The sequence below is a fragment of the Myotis lucifugus genome, unplaced genomic scaffold (assembly GCF_000147115.1).
Source record: "Myotis lucifugus unplaced genomic scaffold, Myoluc2.0 scaffold_1, whole genome shotgun sequence".
NCBI classification, from domain to species: Eukaryota; Metazoa; Chordata; class Mammalia; order Chiroptera; family Vespertilionidae; genus Myotis; species Myotis lucifugus.
The window spans coordinates 27,622,941-27,642,936 of NW_005871049.1; the positions used below are offsets into that span (position 1 = coordinate 27,622,941).

General features: G+C 38.2%; 1 protein-coding gene across 5 annotated transcripts in view; it reads left to right on the forward strand.

Moving 5' to 3' along the window:
- FAM198B (family with sequence similarity 198 member B) overlaps nt 1-19,996 on the forward strand; it is a 47,681-nt gene that overhangs the window by 14,036 nt on the left and 13,649 nt on the right. For all 5 annotated transcript variants that reach the window (XM_023755428.1, XM_023755417.1, XM_006081859.3 and 2 more), the window contains one exon: nt 7,146-7,360. In XM_023755428.1, coding sequence (XP_023611196.1) covers nt 7,146-7,360 — 215 coding nt within the window. The remainder of the gene's footprint in view (nt 1-7,145; nt 7,361-19,996) is intronic.

The following is a 19,996-nucleotide window of genomic DNA, read 5'->3' on the forward strand; positions in this document are numbered from 1 at the left end:
GTGTGTGTGTGTGTAAGTGCACACGCGCATGTGCACAGGGTAAGTGAGGGATGTAAACCTTCTAGAAGAGGTAATGTCAGAACTGGTTCTTAAAAGTCACTGTAGGTGGAGTGAGAGAGGGTGGGTGTATAAAGGGTAAAAAAAACAGACGTGTAAAAAACTTGTGAAGGCAGAGTGTGCTTAGGAAACTGCAAATAGTTCTGTAAAAAGGAGATTAGGGTTGTGGGGGGTTGTGGGTGAGGATGAGGTAAGATAAAGCTGTGGAAAGTGGGCGGGTTTTATGTCATGTCAGGACATAGACATTATCTTGCTGATAATGGAGAATTATTGAAGGCTTTTAAAGAAGAGTAGTGATGTAATGAGCTTTGCACTGTATGAAGGTCACTCTGGTTAGGAATTCATGGTCCCTTTATCTACATTAATAAACACTGAATTGCCTCGGACTGGGTCACCCTGAAGTGACCAAGACTTTGTTCCCAAAATGTGATCGTTTGTGGAGCCTGGCACAATGACCACATCATCACCACCCTCTGCAGTCAAGTTTGATTCCTGTTTGTTTTTAAGTGGAATATTGAGATAGGAGTTTCCATTTACACAGCGGAAGCCCAGGGCAGACCTAGAAAGCAGAAGTTCCTGTCATTAGTCAAAGGTTCAGAGCAAAAGAGGACACTGTTTTTAAATTAGAACTGATGATTTAGATTCTTCAAGTAGTTTGCAATGGAGGAAGTCACAAGACATTCTCCCTGCCCACTTCCTTAGCTAACTCTTGCGGAAATATGGAGATTATTTTATCCCAGTCCAACCTAGAGAAAACAAATCAAGAAGCGAGAAACAATTTGATAAGTAAATATAGTTTGTTTGTGTTTTGACAAAAGGTATTCTATCTAAATCACCCAGAAATGTAGTTCTGTGTGATTGAAACAGGTCCCTATATTCAGAACTTGGCTGGCTGTGTAGAATCTATCCGTGTAAAATCTGTGGAATTCTGCCTCCTTACCACCTACCCCTTTTTTATGTCATGAAACCTGAACGTAGATGTGGCTCTTGTTAATATTGGACAGTGCTGCATTTTCAGTATTCCACTGGGTTGCCATGCAGCCCTGCCAGACAGATTTCTTTGCTGTGCCTCAGTCAGGGTGGCTGAAGGACTTGGCTCAGGTCCTGTGGAGACAAGTGATGGAGTCAAGAATAGTCAACATTCTGACTGCTTTTTCTACCCCAGACTCTCAGCTCTTTTTCAGCAAAGGTTCTTCTTATTAACCGTGACATTTCACCACATTGCTCTTCTGGGGCACAGCATTTCTTCACTTCTTGGCTTCATACCGAAAGCCCAGTCTTTATTTTAGTCCTTCACTTGTTGCCTTCAAAACACTCATCAAACTGTCAAACAGTTCATTTGATCATCATATGCATGTGCTCTTATCTGTTTCTACTAAACTCTAAACTCTCAAAGGCCCAGGCTTCCATTTTCAGAATGCCTCACTCTGAATTCTTTTCATCTGACACATAGGAACCAATAGGTCCATTTGAGGATAATTAAGGGGCAATTGTAAATACTTTTTTTAAATAACAATATTTAAAACCTTGACCAGAAGTAAAATTTCACCTAACCCTTCACATTTCCTCCTCTCTCCTGGCTGTTACAGAATCTTTTTTTTTAAATATATTTTATTGACTTTTTTTACAGAGAGAAAGGGAGAGGGATAGAGAGTTAGAAACATCAATGAGAGAGAAACATCGATCAGCTGCCCCCTGCACACCCCCTACTGGAGATGTGCCCTTGACCGGAAATGAACCCGGGACCCTTCAGTCCGCAGGCCGACGCTCCATCCACTGAGCCAAACCGGTTAGGGCCTGTTACAGAATCTTGCATTCCCCTTTGCCCAGGGCCTCACACTGACAACTTGTTTGCATTCAACAACTCTGCACCAAAAACTCCGGCCTTCGTTTTCCCTTCAGTCTAGTACTTTTAATTGCCAAAATTCTACTGCTGGAAAATAGAGTGGATAGTACTTCAGGGATCGCTAACAACTAGACACCTCTACATGATCATCAGAGTTGCATCAACATCAGCAATTGCCTTTATCAGTCAGAGAGCTGCAGCGTTGAGGTTTTCCTGCCACGCACTGGACGGTTGCACTGGAACCCGACAGACTTTGTTCCCTATAACAAAGATGAGCCTCACATTTGACTGGCCCTTGTCTCCATTCGTGGCTTTTGTCAAGTTGTTTTTAATGAAGGCTCTGAGCTGGGCTGTTCACAAGGAGTCTTGGAACTTGGCCCATGTGATAGAAAAAGACTTTTGATTTCAGTGCTCAGGCTATTTGTTACTTATTTTTGCTCAGTGACAAATACAGACAGACATTCACAAGTCCTCCCAACATGCTTAGCATCCACCTACAGTTCGACAAAGCCAGTCAGCTGGTGTTCAAAGTGAAGGGCATTTCACAGGAGGCAAAGGAGATTGTGTATAGCATTCATTCTCAGTGAATTTTCACATTTATCTTCAGGAAAGAATGTCTTCTTTGTGCTTTTGAGTAAAGAACAACTTGAGAGAACATTAGAATTCAGGGAAAATATTCAGATTCGGGGGGAGAAACAGCTTTCCCGGCAGTCTCATTTTTTAAAGACAGCTGTATCACCTTTAATTCACTCGAACACCCACATATCTTTTAAAACCTGCTTTCGCACCACGCTGACAGTTAGAATTTTATCTCTGCACTGTTAATATTTCTCTAGAGAGTACATTACTGCATCATTTTGTCAAACTTGAACGCGAAGAGATGAATGCTCCTCCTCTCTGAAAAATTTCGGGGAAAGTTGCTTTAACCAGTTTCCTGTTTTCAGAGACTATTTTCCTGTCATCACTTCAGACCTAGCAAAGTTTAGTTAATTCTTTTAACAGCCATATTTTCTAAAAAGTGGGATGCTCACAGTAGTTCTCATGGCTCCTGACTACTGCTGTATTCTCGCGGACCATAGGTGCTGATGCAGAGCAAGAAGACCCGTGAATCAAAAGGCGCCCTAGCCACCTACCACTCAGCGTGCAGGATGCTGCCCACCCTGCCTTTTTCTTGCTTCCTGGAAACCCCCTTTCCTGAGGCGCTCTGATTCCCAGCCGGGCAGGATGAAATGTCTTCATGTGATAACATTCAAAATATTTTGCTGAGGGACCATGGATGGGTGAAGAGGAAAACAGAATATTAATTGAAAATCAAGTATTCCTATCAGCTAAAAGCTCCCTTCCTTTGGCAGTCGGAGAACAACTTTTTAAACAATCGTATAGAAAATGTGCCATTCAGCAGATTTGATGATCTCAAGTAGAGAAGCGGTAAATGAAATACAATGTACTTGTAGACTGGACAGGATAAAGATCTACTGTCTGTTTTTGTATGACCTGTAAGCGGTAAATGGTTTCTGCAATTTTAAATGGTTGGGAAAAAAGAATAATAATATTACTATGACACTGGAAATAAAGCTTTATTGGAGCAGAGCCAAGACCATTTACGGATATAGTATCTTTCATTGCTTGCATGCTACAACAGTTGAGCACTTGCATAGTCGAATAGTTGCAACAGAGACCATGTAGCCCTGAAAGATTCAAATATTTACTATCTGTCCTTTAACCAAGTTTATTGACCACTGGGTTAGATCACTGTATCATAAAGTGATTCTATTTAAAAATATTTTGTAATAAGAGAAATGGTCTACGGCCATACCACCCTGAACGCGCCCGATCTCGTCTGATCTCGGAAGCTAAGCAGGGTCGGGCCTGGTTAGTACTTGGATGGGAGAAATGTCTATGATATATTTAGTGAAATAATTATAACAAACTGTATATAAAAGATGATCCCAAATAGTTTATTTTTCTATGCATAATTGTTGCTTCCTTCCCCTAGTGGAAATGTAAGTTTTATGAAAGAAAAAAATGCATTAATTATTTCAAGTGTAGAATGATGCTTGGTATATAGTAGATGCTCAATCCTATATAATAAAAACCTAATATGCAAATCAACCAAACAGCGGAACGACTGGTCGCCATGACACACATTGACCACCAGGGGGCAGACACTCAATGCAGGAGCTGCCCCCTGGTGGTCAGTGCGCTCCCACAGTGGGAGCGCCACTCGGTTGACCGGGATGAGCCGCTCATAGGGCTGGTCCACAGCCACTCGGCTGACCAGGATGAGGGGTGCTCCCACAGTGGGCTGATCCCCGCAGGCCACGCCCCTCCACCAAGTGCATGAATCCTGTGCACTGGGCCTCTAGTAAACAAATAAAGGCCAGTTGAAGACTGATGAATTATGTAATTGCACAATGTATATATGTAATAATAATCATAGCAAAACCTTTCTGAGATCTGAAAATGTTAGGTACCAGGCTGATAATTTTAAGTGTGTGAACCCCATTCGCTTAACAAAGTTCTTTTGGAAGGTACATAATTTACTCTCATTTTACAGAAGAAAAGGGCAAGGAGAGATTGTATAACTTGTCTACTGCTACAAGGCTAAAAAGTAATGTGATCAGAATTGAAAAGGTCTGATGGATGCCAGAGTCTGGGCTCTAACCATAAGCTATACTCCTTAAATATCTAAAAACAGAAATTTAATTTTCTTACCTGTCCTTCAGGTGAGAAAGAAAGGGATGGGAAACTACCAGAGGTAAATATCCAAATAACAGAACCTACTGGGGCAGGAGATTATAGATGGTTTTTGTTTCCTTAGCTATGCATTTTAATGTTTTTCCATGTTTTTTAAAATGAGTAGATTTACTTTTAATTAGTTTGAAAATAAGAAACAAATGTTTCTAAAGAAAAGGAAAGACAGCCCAGAAAGGCTGTCAATTATTTAAGTTGTTTATGTAGATCATTTCCTTATTTCTCTGAGGGTCTTAAGTGAATTGCCGAGGAAACTGTTCTGGCCTGTCTGTCTCATGTGTTGGCTTGTGTTGTTAAACTTCAGTATTCACCTCCCTTTGAATACTTCCTAGCACTGAGAATGCAAAGAGCTGTCTGGGTATCACTTTGGTCCAAAGACCCTGACTGATAGAGCTTCTGGATGTTTATCTTTAGAAGTCTGAAGTATTCGTGTCTTTGAAAGCTATGTTGTGTCTTCTGGTCATGTTTGCTTACACTGATTTATATGTATCTCTCACTGCATGATGGACTGCTTTTGTCTGGAATATATTATTATTATTTTTAAATTGGCATAATAGTTGGAGCAATACATTTAAAATTAGATTTATATTATATCTAAGAAGTTAATTAGGTCCCAGGAGCCCCAAACCATTTAGCAAAGTAAAAATAAAGAAAAAGGAGAGTAGTAATGTTAAAAAAGAAATTCCTTATTTATGGTTCAAGTTTTTTTGTTTGTTTGTTTTCTCTCTGTTTTTTTCCTCTTAAATTGTATGTCAATAACTGTGGCATATTTTCCACAATCTAAAGGACTTTTCACATGCCTTGGCCTAAATTTCAAGGCTAAGAGGATAAAGATTTTCTTTTTTTGAACAAAACTAGAATACAGGTGATTAGAATGATTAAGTGAATACTGCTAAAATTATTGAGGTTAGTGTAACCCCAAATTCAAGAGTGGTTAAAGAAGATGATAAATTCCTGCATTTAAGACCAGAGATAAAAACTCAGCAAGAAGCAGGCAAGCAAGGTGGGAAAACAAAAGTCTTTAACAAAAAGGAAACCAGTTATACTTTGAGAAACTCTTAGGTTATTTTAAACTAGAGGCCTGGTGCATGGGGGGAGAGGGAGGGAGTGGGGGTCCCTCAACCCGGCCTGCACCCTCTCACAATCTGGGATCCTAAGGGGGATGTCCGACTGCCAGTTTAGGCCCGATCCCAGGATTGGGCCTAAACTGGCAGTCGGACATTCCTCTCGAAATCTGGGACCACTGGCTCCTAACCGCTCGCCTGCCTGCCTGACTGCCTGCCTGATCGCCCCTAACCACTCTGCCTTGGCCCCCACTGCCATGGCTTCGTCCCAAAGGACATCCAGAATGACATCTGGAAGGTTGTTCGGCTGTCCAGTCTAATTAGCATATTATGCTTTTATTATTATAGATGGCTTTTAAAAATCCCCGTTTAGATGTGTCTAGACATTCCAGTCATAATTTCAGAGGCTTCTATTGCCCAGGCCTGTTAAGAGTGAGTTAAGTGGTTTTGTTTTGTTTTTCTACACATCTTTGTGACTTAGTTTTTTGTTTCTTTCCCCCATGAGCGTCATTCTGATTTCTGAGTGATAAGCAAAGTTGCTCCATGTCTTCTCTCAGTGACTTTAGCAGAAACAGGGGCCTGGGAGTGATGTCATTGGTTCTGAGGTTGAAATGTCCTCCAGTGGAACCCATCATGGTCTTCACTGTTTATGGTGACTTCAGTCAGGCTTGTCATTTGATGCAGTTTAGCAATGAAATTTTAAAACTATCTGAAGTGAGGCGAAAACAATTCAAGTGACAGATTTTTTGAGAAATCACCTATACCCATGCAGTTGAAGAAATGACATTTGCTTAAATACATTTTGTGAGGTTACATGTGAGTAAATGATCTGTTACCAAGAGCACTGATGTTTTTACCAAAAAAGAAAAAACACACTCTTGCTTCTTTTTCTTTGGAGATTGTGGTGACGGTTGTGAACCATACAATTTCACTTTTAAATTTGCGACTTCTGAACATTCTTTTTCTTCCTGACATCATAAAGCAGCCTCAGAAAATCAGACGGTTGTTATTACAAATAGAGAGCAGTTCCATTCAGACATTGAATAGACAATTATACGTGTCTGGATCCTTTCCTTTTTTTGTGGTGCCTACTTTTAGATGTGGAATAAAACCACATTAACCAGAGGACGTTCTTATTGGTGGTTAGTAGCCAATTTCTGCCACATCTTTAAAGTATCCTGTTTAAAAAAATTTCTCTAATTGTCTAACAATACCTTCCATTATATAAGACTTTGCTCAGGAAGCATCATTGAGGTATAAAATATTAAAGCCTCAGAAGATAAAGGGATCATAACATATCGTCTAATCACACTTTGGCATTTGACAGGTGAGAGCCTGAAGCTGTGGAAATGTGTGACTGCCCGAGGACACACTCACTCAGCAATCGCATGCTGAAAACATGTTTGTTTTTTTTAATTCCCTAGATGGCCGCCCCTGTCCTGTTATTCTCTGGGACCCATCTTTATCTCCAACGAGTAACGAGACCCACTCTTCTGTGAAGCTCACCTGGGGAGCCTACCAGCAGCTGCTAAAGCAGAAGTGCTGGCAGCATGGCCGCGCACCCAGACCCGAGTGGGGTTGTACTGCAGTGCATCACCACGAGTGGTCCAAGATGGCCCTCTTTGATTTCCTGTTACAGGTGAGTTCACCAAATCAAGCAAGTGGTTTTCTAAGACTAACGCTGAGTTAGGCAAGTCTGACACGAAGGGATTTTCTGCGCCTTGAGTTTTTATGAAGCCAGAGTTTAAGTTCTCTCTTGCTATATTTGGCGAGTATATATAGTACCTCATGATACACTTTTATGTCCTTTAGGGAAATATTTAGAAATGTCCCTCAGTTCTTTTATTAATTTCTGAAGAGGTAATTCTTCAGTGTTTCGATCTTGCAATAGTTATACTTACCATAGATACAATTTATTGAGGTAACCCATCAATAATTCTTCAAGGTGGATAGTCTTACCCCATTTGGGAAGTGAGTAAATTGAAGTTTGGTGAAGTTAAGTAACTAATGCCAGTTCCTTTTTAAAATTTTAAAATTAAAAAAATTATATATATATTTTTTATTTCAGAGAGGAAGGGAGAAAGAGACAGAAACATCAGTGATGAGAGAGAATCATTGATTGGTTGCCCCCTGCACACCCCACACTAGGGATAGAGCCTGCAACCCAGGCATTTGCCCTGACTGGGAATCAAACCATTGACCTCCTGGTTCATAGGTCGATGTTCAACCACTGAGCCATGCCAGCCAGGCAATTTTTAAATGTTTAAAAATCTTTATTGTTGAAAGTACTACATCACAAATTCTTAAGACCACTGACAGCTGGAGCTGGGATTCCCTGGGATCTGTTGATGGTAAAAGTTTGTCTTCTTTCCATCATTCCTCCCTGTGTTTCAGTGGTCATTTGGCCACACAGCTTACAACCACCGTTTCCCTTGTTTTCTTTTCAGTTATTTTTTTGCAAATATTTAATTAAGATTAAACATCAGAGAATAACTAATACATAATTGAGTGACCCGACATTTTCTAGGTTTCTCATAACTCTTAACTCCTTTTGATAAAGATCCATTGACTCCGTCCACTCCCTCATTCCGATTTCTGCTTTTTCCTTCCTCTATTAAAAACAAACTTGGATTCCTGTTGCTGTATTGTTAATGAGTATTTTGTGGAAATTTAAGACTGTCTTAGGACATTTGCAAAACATTCTCCTTTCACGTGTGTGTGACTTTTCAGGATGGCATATAGATTCCTCAGATGTCTGCTTCCAATTTAAAAGCCTTTAGAATTTTATACAGGGTGGGGCAAAAGTAGGTTTGTCGTTGTTTGTGTGGAAAATAATACAATAATTAATAAATAATAACAAGAATAAACGCTTGTGTTTTGCATACTCATAACTGTAAACCTCCTATTGCTCCACCCTATATATTCTTCTTTTTTTTTTTTTTTTAGCATCAAGCTTTTATTCAGGTCTTTGCTGTCTGTCCAGTTTGGGGGAATAAATTCCACCATTTATTTAAGTGGTGTTTGGGATGGAGTGTATTGAATGGATTTTATGAATAATCTCTTTTTTAAAGAGAGAGAGAAATGTAGGAAGAAAACAAGTTTAATTCAGACTCGCCGTCTAGGGATTGGAAACTTTCAAGAAGGAGAGAATGATTTATGGTGTCAGTGCCACAGAGCCACCAGCGAGAGCTAAGCTGGAAAACATGAACTTTGGTTTGGCAAGGAGGCAGTGAGTCACCAAATACTGTTCAACAGTCCAGCTGCAAGGCTCAGGCTGGTTCTAAACACCCCCTCCATTCTACAGGTAGGGGAAGCTGAGGCATAAAGAAGTCATCATCACGAGCTGTGACAGGCCTGAGATCTACCCTTCTCACAAGCTAAGACGTTAGCCAGCCACACGTTCATGGATGCTAGCAGAAACAAAAGACTCCCAAGCCAGACACAAATGACCTCATTACTCATGGCAGCTGGCAAAAGCTTCATGGTCCTTTGCCCCTCAAGTCCCATTGGGGTGATACAGAGTGGCCCTGTTGAATGCAGCATATAGTGGAGTTGTGTCATTGCTGAGAACTCTAAACTTAGGAATCCTCCAATCTTGTAAGAGGCTGCTAGCAAACCTGCTTAACATTTGTCACAAAAGGAGACAGTATCTTTATTATCTTGGTCAGAAAACAGATCTGCCTTCCATCCTAGAGGGAGATACTCTTTGTATCTTCCAAGGCTGTTTGCTATACTAACACACTTGTAGAGATAGTGCAGAATTAAACCTGCTATAAGATGGACAGAAATGCCATGGAGAAAGTTACCTGACTTGTTCTGTATTATATAGCTAGTAAGTTCCCAAATAGAGGTTTCAGCAAGTTTGAATAACTCTAGATATTATATTTTTAAACATTATTGTAAAACAATTGCCAAGTTATTGTTAGGTTAATAAAAGAAGTTGGTGTGGTAAAAATGTATTAGCAAACAAGTGAAGAATGAATGAAGATTTCTAGGGTTAAGTAGGTAAAGGTACTCACTATGAGGCCAGATATTTGGGGAGTGGCCAGCATAGATGTTGAAGCTCTAAGGATGATGACTAGGAGGAGGATGGAGAGGAAACCTATGAACCTGGTAGTGAAGTCTATGAGAAAGGAATGACCTTGAGGTTTGTAGCTAGTGAACATAAGAACTAACCTATACTGAATAGAGGGCAAACCCTTTTAGAAGTTGTCTCTAGTGATATTTGTTTTAATTCTGGAATCTTCAATTAAATCTCATCCTACATCTGTCTTTATCATTGAGGAAAGCTACTATCTTTCAACCAATGAATACATATTTATGCGACATCTACTGTGCATTATACTACAGAAAATAACCACAGGGGTAACAAAGCAGTATAAGATTGTATCCTCATTGCCCACCTCAAGTTTGATTTTTTAAAAAACATTTAGTTTGAAAATGTGGTGAATAAAACAAAAAGATAGATTCATGTAAGAATGGCTGGCTGACACTGTGGAGAACAGTATGGAGTTTCCTCAAAAAACTAAATATGGAACTCCCATTCGACCCAGTGATCCCACTTCTAGAAATATATCCCAAGAAACCAGAAACACCAATCAGAAAGGATATATGCACCCCTATGTTCATAGCAGCACAATTCACCATAGCTAAGATTTGCAAACAGCCTAAGTGCCCATCAGTAGATGAGTGGATTAGAAAACTGTGGTACATCTACACAATGGAATACTATGCTGCTGTAAAAAAGAAGGAATTCTTACCATTTGCAACAGCATGGATGGAACTGGAGAGCATTATGCTAAGTGAAATTAGCCAGTCAGAGAAAGATAAATATCACATGATCTCACTCATTTATGGAATATAATGAACAACATAAACTGATGAACAAAAACAGATCCAGAGACAGAGAAGCATTGATCAGACAGTCAAACCTCAGAGGGAAGGTAGGGGAGGGTGGGAGTAAGGGGGAGAGATCAACCAAAGACATGTATGCATGCATATAAGCCTAACCAATGGACACAGACAACAGGGGGGTGAGGGCATGAGTGTGGGGGGTAGGGGGAGTAATGGGGGGATAAGGACACATATGTAATACCTTAATCAATAAAGAAATTAAAAAAAAGAATGGCTGGCTGAAGTAATATAAGTTCTCATTGTTATGAGGTCAAAAGAGAGAGAGCACTTTGCCATAAAATAGTTAGTAAAGGAGGAAGAGTTTGAGAGAGGATAGGGCAAAACATGAGGAGGGATTGACAATATTCACATGATATTGAGAGCAGCCTAAATATACTATTTGTCTGAAATGGTTATTGGGGGAGTAGTGGTACATTCTGCCTATAAGAGATACAATAGCACATGGATAAAGAGAGCTGTTTTCACAAAATGTGTGTTCACTACCCTGACTGAGCAAGAACAGATTCCAGCTGAGCCATAGTCTCCTGAGTGCACCACAGCCTTTGTCATCATTGTATTCATTGTCTGTGGTCCTGAGGACAAATATGGGCACATGAGTTGTTATTATGAATTTTCAACAAAGATAAATATTTCAAATCCTTAAACTAATACTATTGATAATCTAACAAACATATAACACTTGCTATATTCATGGCACTGTCCTGGGCACTTGATACTAAGCGCTAAGATATTAATTTATTTAATCCCCATGTCAACCCTATGAAGTAGACACTTATTATTCTTATTTTAGATTTGAGGAAATCTAGACAAAGAGAAATGAAGTAACTTGGGCAGGGTCTCACATAGTTGGCATGCAACAGAAATTGGAGTCAAACTCAGGAGTTTTGGTTTAAGAAACAAACTTGTGAATAATGCTTCTTTCAGTTCATTTTATGGGGCATAATCATGCGATTTTCTAAGTCAAAGATCTGGTTGTCACCTAGATGCTTTACAATACATACCTGCACATCCATACAGTGATATCTTTGGTATCACCCAAATCTATCTTTTAGGTATAGCTTGTGTTCCTATCTTAGTTCAGGTTTTGTCATTTATTACCTGGATGACTCCCTCCAATCCACTCATACTCTATGACCAAGATTCACCTTTGGCTTGAGATATTGGACATCAGGAACTGATTCTATCGGTAGGTCAGTTCTTTTTGTAGTCTACCCTCTTGTTCCTTCTGCCTGGGGAAGGGGGAGGGGGCTGGAAACTTTCTCAGTCTTGATAATGTATGAGGATGAGATCTCTGCAAGACTTTACTGAACCTGTTCAAGTAATGATACTATGATTGAAGTTCCTAATTTTGGCTCTGGTTAAAAAGCACTGAATCGGAGTGTCAGAAATTAATTTGATTGCTAATTAATTTGCTTACATTTACAAAAGTATATCAAATTATATGTATGAGGACAGCATCTGTGAGAGTGGACGTACATTTTTTTTTCATTTATCTAATATCTATTTGCTTCCTACTGTGCAACAGACAAAAGGCTAATTTCCTTTAGATGTTGCAGCATTTTACAATTGCCTAAGGAAAGTATTAGGGTGCCCGTTTCCCCTTTCTTGCTAATTTTTGGAAATGGAAAACTAATTAATATTTTGGCTTATTTTGAAGGGTAGTGGGGGGTCTTGTTTATATTTCCAGTTCTTTCATTAGGAATGAGATTGAGGATGTACATATTTTCAAATATTGTTTATTTGTATTTCTTTTTTTGTGAATTGTGTATTCATACCATTGCCCTTTTATATTGCATTCCATAACATTTGCTTATTGATTTATAAACACATTTTGTATTTATATCATGAAAATTTGCCTTCATCATTCCTATATGTCTCAAATAATTTTTCTTACTTTTGACTTTACTCATAGTAGATTTTGCTCTAGAGAAATTTTATCTTTTTTAAAAATATGTTTTTTATTGATTTTAGAGAGAGAGGGAGAGGAATAGATAGAAAGATAGAAACATCATTGAATGCATGCCCCCACACTGAGGATTGAGCCTGCAACCCAGGCATGTGCCTTTACCAGGAATTGAACCTGTGACCTCTGGGTTCATGGGTCGTTCAATGCTCAACTACTGAACAACACCAGCTGGGCGAAATTTTACATTTTTAATAAATCATATTTTAGTTGTTATTTTTAATTCCTATATTTACCACCATACACTGTTTATATAGATGTTTACTGAGCAAATAAATGAATAAACAAACTTAGTCCCTTTTTCATGAGTACCATAGTAAGTAGTTATCTTTTATACAGCAATTCTTTTCATTAATTTCACTGAGATTTTTATTTTATATTTGATATATGCTTTATTTAAATGGTTTTTGGGATAGAGTGTATTGAATAGATTTTATGAACAATCTTAGAAAGGCTATGCATGAAGCAAACTAAAATTACTTGTTTCATGATGCTACAGCAAGGGCGAGAGAATACAGAAGCCAGTTGTTGATTTTCTGTACACAACATTCTTTTTGTTTTACCCAATTAACAAATCTGCATTCACAAAGGCTATGCCATTTTACTGTGCCTGTCAAATGTGATAGAGACACAAGCAACCTTTTATACATGAAGCGTGGGGATATGACTTCGTAGACAAAAATTCACTTCATTAGGATGACAAAAGAATAGCATTCTAGAGAGCGTTTGAGTTTCTAAGGTTTGGTCACATTTCTTTCAAAAGAGTATATTAAAAATAATAGGAAAAGATTAAGATGTAGAAATTTGATGTCAGAGATAGTTCATGTAATGGTTAGGAACTGAGGTTCTGGAGCCAGCCTGCTAAATTTGAATCCCAGCTGCCAATACTAACTTTGTAACATCGAGAAGATACTTAACCCCTCTCTGCCTCAGTTTCCTCATCTGTAAAGTTAGGAATAATAATGTTGTTTGTGTAGAGGGCTATTGAGAGGATTCTATACTTTTATACACATAAAGAATTTAGAACATGCCTGGTACACAGTAGGTGCTCAGTGAATATTACATATTAATTAGGAAATTGATCATCCAGAAATAATAGAGGTAAATATCATTGTAAGAATTAAATAAAGTATTTTATTATTATTTTTATTCATTAAATTGTATCATTCCCAAATCATTTCATTTTCTACTCTTATGTACTTTCATACTTATATAATAGATCTTGCACATTAACTTTTAAATATTTTTGACTAGTCTGTCTTTTTTAAATAAGCCATGAATCTCTCAAAGGCAGTTCCTGCTTATTCAACTTTGGAAACTTTCAATTAGCATCAGAATGTCTGAAAATGTCATAGTTTCTCAGGGCATATTTTTTTTATCAAAGAAAACTACCTAGTTATATTAAAACATTAAATACAAAATGTCACATTAAAAACCTTAAAGGTGAAAGACATAAAAGTGTACTTGCAATAAGAAAGTTTGTTAAAGGAAGAGAAGTATAACTTTAGAAAATGAAAACTCAAATGAATAAAAAAATGTAATATTTTTACTATTTAATGAAGTTCTTACTGTGCTTACATTTTATAAGAATAACTATTTGATGAGACAAGGGATTTTTACAGAGAGTGGGACAACAGAGATGTATCTTAGGAGATGTTTGCTTCCACCATCAACAAGATGAGTTACACATATTCTTCTCACTTTGATTTGACAGATGATTTTTGAGCTCTTCTCTATTCTAGACACTTGAGGTTTAGTGTTGGTAATAAAGAGATGGATGAGACCATATCCCTGGCCTCAGGAGTTATGAAATCTAATTAAAAAGACAGATAATCATAGCAGAGTATATCAGATGTCACAATTGAGTTAAGTTTAACATCCTATAGAAATAAATAGGATGATATTTGTTTTTGTGGAATTGGAGGTCAGAAAATGTGGACTGAGAATGTGACATTTAGTATAGAAATCAGGTGAATACAAGAGTCAGGGAGACTTTCAGAGACAGGGATCTAACAAAGGGCTGGAAGTGTGAAAACATTCAGAATGGGGAAAATGGTGCTTATGCTTCCTGTTCCACGAAGGTAGTTTTTTCCTCAGATGACTGTGAGTAATAAACTTATGTTCATAAACTCAACAAGCAACTATGAATTGGTATGGCTTTTCCCCTACAGTTGTCTCTCTTCACTTAACTCTTCTAACTCTTGCCTGGCTTTGAATGATTTGATTACTGAATATAATGAATTAGATTAATAGGGGTTCATCTCTGACCGAGCCTCTCCCATTCTTTATTCTGTGTATCATTTTTACAGGTAATGCATAATAGTTAAAGTAAAAATTGCAACCAACTGTAATATAAACAAGAGGAAATATTAGTTTTCAATAAAAGAATATTTATTTCTGCAGGAATATTCTATATGCTAAGGAAAGAAGGATTCCAACTGTGGCCACTGTGATAGATTATGAGGATCTTCCAAGCATTCCCCCCTCTTATACCTACTTAGTGATCAAGTGTCTCCCCTCCAACTTTCAGAGGCCAGTGAGGAAAATCACTCACAGGTGCTCTGCCAGGAGGAGGCATACCAATCCAGGGGACCAGACACTGGGATTTCAAATAGTTTGGGTCAGTTTTATTGTTTTGCAGAATTACTACATTGCCAATCTAAAGAGTCTCTAACCATTATTTATTGGTAGTGTCCAAGCAAGCAAATGATATCTTTTCGTTTGTTTGTTTGTTCATTTGCTAGCAAACAATGAAGGATGATGCAGTCAGATACAGTCTTGGCTTCGAGGAGCAAAGAAAGCCTGAGATTAGCTTTGGCAATATTAGTTGGCATGCGGAATTGGCTGGGATTTAGGGAGTAAAGTCTGCCAAGGTTCAGAAGGTTTACTAATAGGGAACAATATATTTCTGTTTTTTTGTGGTTTACTGAAAAAATCTTCACTTTTTAATGATGAGAATCATAGTGTTCATTTGATTACAGAGACTCGCTTACTAAGGTAGAGGACATGGGAAGTATGTCCTTCTAGGCATTAACAATGACAACCTCCAATCTTCACAGGTATATATGTGCTAAGCACTGAAATGTATTGTGGTTGCTACAGAATTTTAATTGTATAAACAAAGTTTGCCATTTGTCATAAATGATAATCAAAAGTGTGACTTTGACATAGGTTTCGCTGGAACTAGGAGAGATTATTTTCAGTATTAATGATGCTACAATGTAGGGCATATCTTATGTAAAGAGGCCATACAAGACTTTCCAATTATGTTGTGACACTACAGTTTTATTTTTCTGAGCACTGCTTGCAATACATGAACAAATTGGCCAGAAAACTTGGTGTTCAGTAGATACCCCCAATATCATTATTGTTTTATATATTTAGATGTGTAGAGAGAGGGGAAGTGATGTAAAAGGAGCATACAGTTCTGAATTAAAAAAAAAACACAGATTTTTGCAGAAAAATGGATACAAATGAAATGGCTAAAATAATACTATTTTTATTAAAGAAGAATTTGGGCTATCATAATAGTTTTAAAATGATTTGACTTGTTTATTTATGTGATAGAATTTTAATTTTTTATTTTATTTAAAAATAAATCATCATAGCCCTAGCTGGTTTGGCTCAGTCGATAGAGCGTTGGCCTGCAGACTGAAGGGTCCTGGGTTTGATTCCAGTCAAGGGCACATGCCCAGGTTGCAGGCTTGATTTCCAGTGGGGTTGTGCAGGAGGCAGCCGATCAATGAGTCTCTCTTATCATTGATGTTTCTATCTCTCTTCCCCTCTCCCTTCCTCTCTGAAATCAATAAAAATATATTAAAAAATAAAATAAATAAATCATCATAGTTTGGGAGAGAGGACAAATGACATCATATTTATACACAGGTAGTTAAATAGCAAGTTGTCATTTCAGCCTCAAACTTGATGTCTAGAAGTAAATTTGTCACCTCATCCCCTAAGTTGATTAGGTCATGAGGACAGAGCCCTCATGAGAGGGCTTAGCGCCTTTATGAAAGTGGCCCAACAAAACCCCCTAGTCTCTTCCCCATGTGAGGACACAGTGGGAAGCCTACAACCCAGGAGAGAGAACCATCAGAACCAGCCTACGCTGGCTCCCTAATCTCAGACTTCACGCCTCCAGAACTGTGAGGCATATATGTTTGTTGTTTATAAGCTACTCAGTGAGAGGCATTTTGTTAGAGGAACCAAATGGGCTAAGGCACTGACAGATAGCAAGTGCTCAGTAGATCAGCCAGTTATCATCTAGAACCACCCCATGTATAAGAATTTGAGTTCATTGTATTTATATGTATACATACCTATGATTTTTTTATATCTTCAGATACTGCAGGCCTTTAGTGGTAGTGATCATGTAGGTCTTTTTTGAACTTTCTGTGTTGCAGACTGCTCATTATAGCATTTCGTGCTGTAGGAAAACGTGAGATCATGCAAGGCAGTTTCCATGGCATTGCATTTAAGTCAAGTTGAGGTGAGTGGCAGTGATTTTGCATAGCTGGGTGGAGGAGGTATTCGTTAGCTGCAGGGTTCTTGGCCTACAGGCTTTGGGAAGCTAGTTGGGATTTTATTCTCAGATTCTGTTCCTCAAGGTTTTCATACCCTTCATGGAGATGTTAGAAATAAAATCCCAAAGAACAAAAACTAACATAACAAATATCATGTTTCCACATTCTAGAATTATCCTGTCATTATTTCTTTTGCATATTTGCTTTCAGTATTTACTTTAAAGATATAAATACATTAAAAATAAGTTAAAGTCCCCTTTGACCCTCTCTTCGTGTCCTCCTCCTGCATTTTCTCCCCAGAGGCTATGGCTCGCATGAGATGAGTATACATCTTCTCAGCCAATTTAAAAATCATTTTACATGCATCATTAGTGGATGTTTGTGCTTTTTAAAAACATACGTATTCTAAATGCAGTTTATCACATAACATTTTCATGTAATTTGTTTCTCCTGTTTTTAAAGAAATTATTTTATTGTTGATAGTATTACAGATATCCTTAATTTCCCCCTCCTTTACCTCCCTCCTCCCAGCCCCTTCTCCACCCCAGGCCTTCACCACACTATTGTCTATGTTCATTGGTTATGCATACATGGTTCTTTGGTTAATCTCTTTCTGTCTACCTCCCCCTTCCTCTCTGAGATTTGTCAGTCTGTCCATGCCTCCATGTCTCTGGACCTATTTTGTTCATCATTTTAAGGAAATCGGTTGCACGTGCAACTTATAAGTGATATTATTTGATATCCGTCTCATATTTTGTCTCTTATTTTTAACAATTACTCATATTTTAACAAATAGAGGGGGACAGGTTCTAGCCAGACGGTGGTTTTACGATGCCCCTCTCAATAATTTAGGACTGTCTTAGGACATTTGCAAAACATCTTCCTTTAGTGTGTCTGTGACTTTTCAGGATGGCATATAGATTCCTCAGATGTCTGCTTCCAACTCAAAAGCCTTTAGAATTTTATATAGGGTGGGGCAAAAGTAGTTTTGTCGTTGTTTGTGTGGAAAGTAATACAGTAATTAATAAATAATAACAAGAACAAACTCTTGTGTTTTTCATACTCATAACTGTAACCCTACTATTGCTCCACCCTGTATATTCTTTATACTTACTGTCTAGCATTTATTCCCATTTATTCTGGCATTGATAATGCTAAGGCCTCATTAGCATAAAACATTGGCCAGGAAACTGGTTGACAATAGGTCTTGTATCAGCCTGAATCGGAGGGGAAAATGTCTGGTCAAATAAACCTCATATTGTCAAGGGACAACCAACTGAACATTTCATTTAATTATTAATCAAAAGTGCAGCATATGTTATTTAATTCTATGCCATTTTTGCTTATTTCAATCCTTGCCATGGAATTTTTATCCTGTGCTGACATCAATCATATTTAGTATGCTTCAACCCTAAATTTTATTGTATACATAGCTAGCCTGGAAAGATCAGATATTTGAGGAAGGCTGTGTGACTCCATAAATAATCTTTAGATATTAAAAAATTGTTTAATGCATTGTTTGAGCTAGTTTTGGGGATTGGCTTTCCTGTTAATTCTATGCCATTGAACCATGCATAATTTGAAACTAACCTTGACTGAGGTTGACTGAGGTTGGACTGAGATTCAAACAGGAGGCCTAAGATTTGGCCTTCTAGATAAATCTGCCAGGAAGCAAATAAGAAAACCATGGGAAAGTTAACCCTATACTATTTCCATTGGGCCACCCGAGAGCTCAGGCGATATTCATCTGGCTCAATATATTTTTGTATGTAATTATTTTAAAAAGATTTATGGTTCATTTTGTTCAATGGAGTAGATACCTTGTGAAATATTTACCACAATCAAGCTAATTAGCACATCACCTCATATAGTTACTTTGTGTGTGTGTGTGTGTGTGTGTGTGTGCGCCCACACACTTAAGACCTACTCTGTTAGTAAATTTCAAATATACAGTTCAATTTTATTAACTATAGCCTGAGTCTCAGAACTTATCATCTTGTAACTGGAAGTTTCTACCCTTTCATGAATATCGCCCCATTTCTCCTCCTCCTCAGGCAACCACCATTCTACTCTCAAGCAGTATTTATTTTTAAATAACAAGCAAATTGCATGGTAGAATTAATTAAATTTTTATAAAGAGAACTGATTTCCTTAAAAAATATGAGTTTAAATAGCTTTTGGATATGTTACATTAGGTTGTGTTACTTATTGTTAAAGAAAAAAAATTGAATGACATTTACTGAAGATGGTAAGGCGGACTTTATTTAGGACCATTGAGGTAGGTATAGGGACCACTGCAGTGAGATTGAAAAAAAATAGTTTTTATTGATTTCTGAGAGAGGAAGGTTGAGGGAGAGCGAGATAGCAACATCAATGATGAGAGAGAATCATAGATTGGCTGCCTCCTGTACGCCCGTTACTGGGGATAGAGCCCAAAACCCGGGCATGTGCCCTGACCAGAATGGAACTGTGACCTCCTGGTTCATAGGTCGAAGCTCAGCCACTGAGCCACACCAGCTAGATTGCAGTGGGATTTTATAGTGGGCAAGAGAGATTGGCTCAATCCTGTATACAGCATGTGCAAGTGGGAATTTATAGCCAACGAGCAGAGTAGGGAGTCAGCAGATGGAAATTATTAAGAAGTAAGAAACATCAAGGGTAAGGGGAGGTCTGAGTAAACTGGCCTAACAAGATTCTTGCTAAAGACAGGTCAGGGTCAGAGGATGAGGGAAGATGAGGAACCTGATTAGAATTTGAGAGTGATCAGATATCAAGGACAGGTGGTGGGGAAGGAGAATGAGGGGTGGGGTTTCTGCTTAAACTGACAGCAGGTAAAATTAGCTTTTATAAGGGAGCTTACAGATAGACCTATGAG